Source organism: Narcine bancroftii, chromosome 6 (assembly GCF_036971445.1).
Source record: "Narcine bancroftii isolate sNarBan1 chromosome 6, sNarBan1.hap1, whole genome shotgun sequence".
Lineage (NCBI taxonomy): Eukaryota > Metazoa > Chordata > Chondrichthyes > Torpediniformes > Narcinidae > Narcine > Narcine bancroftii.
In genome coordinates, this window is record NC_091474.1 from 27,527,014 (window position 1) to 27,535,255 (window position 8,242).

Sequence of the window (8,242 nt, forward strand, 5' to 3'; positions counted from 1 at the left end):
ACATCCCCCCCCCTCTACTTACTTCCAAGCACCTTAAAACTATGCCCCTTTGTGTTAGCCATTTCAGCCCTGGCTATCCATGTGATGGTCCTCCGACCATCTGCAAGGATAAAAGACCAAGTTCACTCAACCTATCCTCAAAAAGCATGGTCTCCAATCCAGGCAGCATCCTTTCACTCTCTCATCCTTCCTGTAGTGAGGTGACCAGAATTGAATATGATATTCCAAATGGAGTCTAACTAAGGTCTTATATAGCTGCAATACTACCTGATGGCTCTTCAATGACTCATCACCAGGGCAATCCTCATCCCATCCTATCAGAGATGTTTTGTCTTCATTCTTTTTTCATCTCTCTGAAACTTAAATTTAACTTGCATAATTTAATTTAGTTTAGAGATTCAGCTTGATATTTTATTAACTCCTTAAATATTGAATGTTTCTTTAATATGTGAACAGTGTAAAACATGACTATTGGAAAACATACAGTATTCCACATACAGTCAAATCCCAGTTATCCAGAATTCAAGCAAAGTGCAACCTTAAGCAACCAGAAAATAAATAGGTAAAAAAATACGGAAGTTTAAAATTGGCGCACCTCACCCTTTGTTCTCCATTTACACAACATGCAATCTCGAGCAACCGGAAAACTTGTTTTTCGGCATCTAGCAATCTCCATAGGTGTCAGATACCAGGGATTTTACTGTAATTTGAAATAATCATGTGGCATTTAAAAACATTGCAGACATCCATTGAATTCTCTATGCTGGTATGATCCCATCCCTCCTACAACCATCATTAAGGCAGTGAGTTCCTCCGATTGTGCTTCTGGAGAGTTGCTGCTTGCAGACTAAGTCTAGGCTGTGAATGGTTCAGACAGCTGTCATCTTCGGAGTTACTGCTGTAATTCTCTGAACCATTCACCACTCTGTCGATCTCATGTTCCTGCTTCAGGTCCTGGATTCCTTCATGAAGCTCCATCAACTGTTTTGCCAAGGACTGATTCTGTGAGCGCATTTCCATCTGTGAATTACATTTGAACTTATTTTAGCAGAGAAGCTAACTCAAGAATTTAAATGCCACAGGCCCACATATAAAAGAATAAATTACAGCATAATTAGGCCCTCTGCCCTCAATGTTTACTTTCAACATGGTTGACTCTTTTCATCAACACAATTTACTCGCATTTCATATCATTTTGATTTTCTTCATGGCTAAGGATCTTTATACAGTAAAACCCCCGGCATCCGGCACCTATGGGGATTGGTAGATGCCAGATAAGTGAGCTTTCTGGTTACTTGAGATTGCCTGTTGATGACTGGCCAATTTTAAACCTGTATTTTTAAAATATTTATTTTCCACAATTGTTTTGCCATTTACTTGAGGCTGCCAGTTGCTTGAATTCCAGATAATGGGGATTTTACTGTATTTTAATTTTAGTCTTGAACATGCTCAATGGCTGGATTCAGAGACATCTGAGGTAGGAATGTACAAGATTCACAGACTCTTGATTCACTGATGAAGAAATTTCATCCATATTAAGGGCAAATGAAATATATCAGAAAGTTAGAATTAGGCAAGGATTTAAGTCTTTGTTGATGATAAATGGAATGCTGAATGAATACAACCATTTCCAGGTTCTGGTAAAGAAGGATTTCTGATTTTAATGATACAGCTCAGTAGAAGGCCCTTCCTGCCCATGAAAACCCATGCCGCCCAATTACAGCACGTTTGGCGTAGCTGTAAATAGCACAATGCTATTACAGAGCAGTGACCCAGGATTAAATCCAGTACTGTCTGTAAGGAGTTTGTATGTTCTTCCTGTGGCTATGTGGAATTCTTCCTGTTGTTCCAGTTTCCTCCCACTCTTCAAAATGCACAGGGGTTGTAGATTAATTGGGGTATGTGGGCAGCACAGGTTCATGGGCTGTTACTGAACTATATTTATATCATGTCTAAAAGATTTGATCTTCCAACCTATACATTTTGGAGGGTGGGAGGTAACTGGAACATCTGGGAACTGGGAGAACGTGCAGACTCCTTACAGAGAACAGCGAATTTGAACCTGGGTTATGGGTGCTGTAATAGCAATATGTTAACCGCTATGTTATGTTTTTGAGACATCACTGAAGAGTATACAAATGTACCTTGATTCCAATACAGCGAAAATTCAGTTTCAAAATGTTAAATTTCAGAAATTAAGTCAATAATGAAGAAACGGTTGTTCCTCATTCTGCCTCACCCACAGAAAAGAGAATCTCAGGGTTGTATGTGATGTTATGTATGTTCTCTGATAATGACTTTGAAATCTTTTAGCTGTAGCTTTCAGTCTGATATATAAACAAGGACTTCAATCAGACAGTGTCTCATTTTTTGTCTTACTGAAACAAGAATTCAGTGCCAGGGAAATGCTTTGCATTATGCATTTTTTTATTGTCATTGTTTACTATCCTTGGGTTGTAATGATTGTTTGGCCAAACTGGCATTTCCAGCTCAGGATTAGTTGCTCTGAGATTGTGCTAACTAGCTCCTTTCTTGAAATCTATTATACCCGTTTTTCAAATGAGACACTAAAGCAAGACCTATCTGGATTCTAATTGATGTTATAAAAAAAACATGCAGCTTTATTTAAAGAGCAGGGAAACTCTCCCCAGTACAGTTACTGTATCATTAAAACAGGCACCTGTTAACTTTCACTTTTTTTGTGGATCCTGGCTTTTATCTGTTACATTTCCAGTGCCTCAAGAGTTTCTTTTTTAATTAGCTCTGGAGCAATTTGAAAGCCCTGATAAATTGAGAGGAGCTAAATTTTAATTTCAATTGAGTAACTTGCTGGAAACTTCAGAGGGGAGTATATCAAGTGATCAATCAAACTACCAACTATAGACAAGACAAGATAATAGTAATATTTTTGTTTTAGTCTGCTTATTGGCCATTATGGGAATGGTCTACAAAGGAACACTGGGCCTTCTACTTTGAGTTGGGGAATTACATTCCCAGCCACTCTGAATTTACTTTCCAGTTGGAGTGAAACACTCTAGTCTGCAGATGCTGTGATTGTAGTGAAAACACAGAAATGCTGGAGGAACTCAGGCAGTAAGCATCCATAGGAGGTAAAGCTATGTAACCGACATTTTAGGCCTAAGCCCTTCCTCAGGTTTAAACCAAGCAGTATTAAACAGAGAACAGTTTAGCCAATCACAGCTACTTATTTTACAAGTGGCTTCTGACCAATTTGATACCTAAGTGAACTGTAGTGCAAAGGATAGGGAATTCAAGGAAGGGTCAGGACCAGAACGTCGGTAATTTATCTTTACCTCCTGAGAACATTGCGAGACAGCAAGAATTCCTCCGGCATATCTATGTTTTGTCTACTTTCCAATTCCCTGTCTTAGCTGTTGAGACTTTTTCAGCTATGTTGGTCATTAGCAGGATGTTACGGGCCCAGAGGACCCCAAAACACAAAAGCAAGAGAAATTCACCAAGACAAATGGTTACTTAAACAAAAGTTGCTTTTAATTATCTTTAAACATGAAACAGGATCAAACTTTAACTTATTACTATTAACTTAACTTAACCTAACTTAACCCCCTTCTAATTCTAAATGCACGCGTATGTAAATGTATATGTAAGTTCAGAAAATTCTTTGATTCACAGTTCAATCTCACTTCTCACTTGTCCAAATTCACAAGTTCACTGGTATCAGGCAATTTTTATACTGTGCACAGAATTTAACATTTATGAATTTCATCAGGCTTTGGTGCTTGAAAGGTAAATGATTACTGCTCAGGAAGGTTTTTGTCAGTTTTCAGAGAGAGATTTTTGCTCATTGGACACCCACAACTGATTCCTTCTGATCAACCACTTCAGTGTCTTGCTGAAGAAACTTGTCCCATCTGGGTTTTCCAGATGATAACTTCTTTCTTTCAAGTCACCACAGAGTTCCTCTTCTGTTTCCCTTATTTCAAGTGAAACATTATACAGCCAACCATCTCCTCTTGTATGGAACACAAGGCCTTTGACCAGGGTGAACTAAGAATTCACAATCTATCTTCAAAATGGGGTTTTTCCGCAAGCTTGTCAGCTTGTCCTGTTCTAGTCCCAGCTGATGCTGCTGAACTGGAGAATTGAATTCTCTCTCTCTCTCTCTCTCTCAGAAAAAACCACATGACCACCTTAGAACAGCAAACTGGACTCAGACTGTGGCACCGGACCTAACCTTCCAAGTTCATTCATATGTTGCTTTCTAAAACAATAATCCATTACTCCATAGCATGTTCAATTAACACCTACGTGTGAAGTCTTTATAGGCATTCTTCAAAGTTTTTGCAAAGGCACCCGACTGTCTGGCTTGATCAGAGCTATGGCATTTTAAATGAGGTCTGTTTTGAAGGGTTTGTATGTGACCGACACTAAAAAACCTGCCACAATTTATCTCCTTTAAAACACATCTATATACAATATAAAATATAACGTAATCCGCCACAAGGATGCTAATACTAATATGACTCAAAGATTTATAGAAGACCCTTTCCATCGTTGACCCATGACCAACAAGAAGTGGCTCAGGAGCATCAAAATCAGGACGGCCAGCCTGGGGAATAGCTTCTTCCCACAAGTTGTGAAATTGATGAACAGTATCCTGTAACTGAGTAAATCATCTCAAAATATTAATTTATATTTATTTTAAATTATATGCTTATGTACATATGTGATTATTGTGTGTGTGTGTGTGTGGTTGAGTTGTATATGTCATCCGGGAAGAGGTTTAGGTGCCATAAGACTCATACCACCAGGATCAGGAACAGTTGATATCCCTCCAACATCAGACTCTTTATCAACAGACTCAATCAGGGACTCATTTAAGGGCTCTTACTTTGCACATTATTTATTATTGAAATTTTATTTTCCACATTGCATAGTCAGTTTGTTTATATTTCTTTCTTTTGCATATGTATCTTTTTTTGTTTACAGATTGTTTGCACTACCAATAAGTAGAATTTTTCCTGGTCCACAGGAAAAAGAATCTCAGAGTTGTATGTGATATCATGTATGTACTCTGACAATAACTCTGAACTTTGAACAGGTCAATGATAAATATACTTGAACTGATTTGGACTGGCCCATTAAAAAAATGTCAGTTTCTCCACCATGATTCCTATTGAGAATTAAAATCCAAATCTGTGAATCAGCAACTGATTTGCAACTTGACTCAGAGTAGCTGTGGCAGATTCCCTTTCCTGACAAGCATTAATGATACAGTTGGGATTTTAACAAAACTAACCTTTAGCATAAGCCACCATCATTAAACAAATTTATTTCAGTTCAGTATCACTAGTTTTGTTTGATTTCAGGTCTATTCTTTTCCAATTTGGAATGATAGAGAGACATGTAATCTACACTTCATATTGAACATAGGTTTATGAAAAGTGATTTCAAGTGGAACGAATCTACAACTAAAAATAGCATTTCATTCCTAGTGCTTTGAAATAAACTAAGAGAATCCTTTGTAAGTTAAAACATCGACAATATATTTTTGTTTCCTACAGATGATAAATAAACCAGCTGAGTTCTTCCAGTATTTCGGTGTTTTTACTACAATCAGAGTGTCTGCAGCCTCAATTAAACAAGAAAGCTTGGAGGGGTCTAGTGTAAAAGACCAATGTGCTGGATAAACTCACCAGGTCACGCAGCATCTTGAAGGACCCAGGTCTGAACTGTTGGGCTCTCTTTACTTCCTATGGATGCGGTGTGACCTGCTGAGTTTCTCCAGCACCTTTGTGTGTTGCATAAAACCTTTGTAATTTTTATTGCTTATTTTCACTAATGAGCAATATTCAAATAGATATTAACAAGAAATATTGCCCAAGTTAATTTACTCGATTATATTTGTTAATTTTCACTTATTTAAATCAATTCCTTCATCCCATTCCTTGAGTCAGACTGGCCCCATCCCCTTCTATATTCCTCAAACAATTGAACTTTATTCATCTGCTTCTCATTTTAGTCATAGTGTCGAATAGTTTATGCCACAGAAACAGGCCAATCAGCCCAACTTGTTCATGCTGACCAAGTTGTCTATCCAAACTAATGCCATTTGTCTGCGTTCATATTCTCTACCAGCCATTCTCAATGAGGGCCCTAATGTTCTTGCCCCACCCCCCATCCCGACCAGAGGGGCATAGCGCATTTAAGTAAAAGTCTTGTGTTCCTTTCTCCTCACATACAGTAATATAATTTTTTAATGATTTTTATGTAGTCGGTAGGAGAGAATTACATAAGAATCCAAAACTTCACAGGGAAAGGGGGCCAAAAGTTTATGGGCCCCCTTCCCTGTGGAGCAATCAAGTTTAGTTGGTTTCTTCCATACTTCTTTCCTACCGGTGGTATAAAAATATTTATGAGGTGAAAAGAAAACCAGACTTTTACTTAAATGTACTGTGGAGCCCAGGGGGGGCGTCAAGCCCATGTTGAGAATGGCTGCTCTAAACCTTTCCTATCCATATCCCTGTCCAAATGCTTTATTCCAAGCTCTAACCCAGATTGCCACAGTCTTTCTGTTTCTCCTCCACTTGCTGATCCAGGCTTGTCTGTGGCCTCTTCCTCACTTCACATGAAATGGATGTTCACCCTGATTACTTTCACATCAACTCAAACTAGTTCTGCCTAATTTGAAGCTCCCTTCCTCCATATTTAATCCTTAATATTCCCAGTCAATTCCCTATCCCTAACCCCAGACTCTGGTTAACACCTCACCCCCCACCACACCGTTTCCACCCCATCTCTGGCCACAGTGGTGTCACTTGGATTGGTGTCACCCATTGCAGTAACTCATGGTGCCACCACAATCCCCCCTCCCCCCACCACCAATGGGCTTCCTCTAGTACCAGACCATACAGAACCCTTAGTAATGTTTTTAGTACTACATTATTAGGACTAATGTTACTTGTAAACTTTAATTCCTGTATATCATTGAATGTAATGGCAATAGTAGTGAGATAAACAACTAGTACAATTAAAATGACACCTTTAAATTACAATGACATAGGCACAGCAGCAAAGAAAACAACAGCGCTTGCTTACAGCACTGCAGACGAAACCATGTGATTTGAAGCATCATTCCAATTGGGTAATATTGACAGCTCTGACCAAGGTTCAAAAAGTAAATTAGCATCGAGTTTGGGCCTTGTAGGTATATTGATACATGTAAGCTGTTGCTATAACTAACTATAGGAGTGCTTTTATAAAAACTAATACATTTCTGCAATAACAAAAATTTCATAGACAATCATGTTGGTGTCACCCGATGCGGTCGCAAACCCCAACCCCAGTGACGCCAGTGTCTGGCCAATTGTTTCTTCATCTCGTCTCTCCCCAGATGATGCACTGTCAATGAGTGATCATTCCGCCTGACACACAGCAAAAAAGGATCTCAGGGTTGTACGCGATGCCCGTATGTACTGTGACACTAAATCTGAATCTGATTCTGACTGAGTTCCGTCCTCCGTCGTCCTCTTGCTGTTCTGCGCTATCTCTGACCCATAAGAGCGGCGGGGGGACTCCCCACCCCCTCCACCCCCCCCCCAACCTCTCCAATCCTCTCGTCCCCCGTTCCCACACCGTGGATTCTCACCAGTTCCGATTTCAGCCGCTCCAAGCCCTTCTCCAGATCTGCCCTCTGCCTCTTACTCTGCGGGTCCCCGCCGATGTCGGGACAACTCTGCCGCTTGTGCAGCCCGGGCTGGTCGTCCCACTCCGCGAACCTGCTGGCTTTGGTGGAGAAATCTTTCAGCTTCTTCAGCACCAGGTCCATGTCGGAGCTTTTCGCCGGAGCAGGCTCTTGCCGTTCCTCCTCCAGTCGGCTGCCAGGCATTGACAAAAAAGAGTGTCTGGCGTCAGCAAGACGCTGCTGCCTGCCTCCCTTCTCCCAGTCCCATTGCCAAGTCCAGGCCGTGCTGTCAGAGCCACAGCACTTAAAGCTGCACCGAGAACCTCCAGTCCACGCAGGAGTGGCACCACCCTCCAAAACGAGCCACCCCGAGGCACATTCTGCCCCGAGGGTGTAAGGACCTGCAGAACCCAGTCACCGCCAGCACCTGCAAATCCATTGAAAGCTAGTCATCCCTCCATCTCGAGAAACTGCTTCTGAAGGAGATTGAAAGGTCAGTCTTCTTGGTCATTGATGGTAGGACAAAGTTATTGTCAAGCCGACAGGCTGCAACCGTCGATTCTCTCCTAAACAGGA

At 40.6% G+C, this 8,242-nt stretch overlaps 1 protein-coding gene across 2 annotated transcripts; it reads right to left on the bottom strand.

Annotated features, from left to right (window-relative positions):
• Positions 1 to 601: 601 nt before the first annotated feature.
• Positions 602 to 7,921, bottom strand: LOC138737469 (alanine and arginine-rich domain-containing protein-like). Of its 2 annotated transcripts, none has more exons than XR_011340947.1 (2): positions 7,081 to 7,281; positions 602 to 1,020 (listed from the first exon to the last, which is right to left on the bottom strand). XR_011340947.1 is itself a non-coding variant. In XM_069888182.1 (2 exons), the coding sequence occupies exons 1-2, from the start codon at positions 7,868 to 7,870 to the stop codon at positions 796 to 798; spliced, it is 465 nt and encodes a 154-aa protein (XP_069744283.1). In that variant the 5' UTR covers positions 7,871 to 7,921; the 3' UTR covers positions 602 to 795. The 2 variants fall into 2 exon arrangements, 1 of the variants encoding a protein (XP_069744283.1); XM_069888182.1 differs by lacking the exon at positions 7,081 to 7,281 and adding an exon at positions 7,631 to 7,921.
• Positions 7,922 to 8,242: the final 321 nt, after the last annotated feature.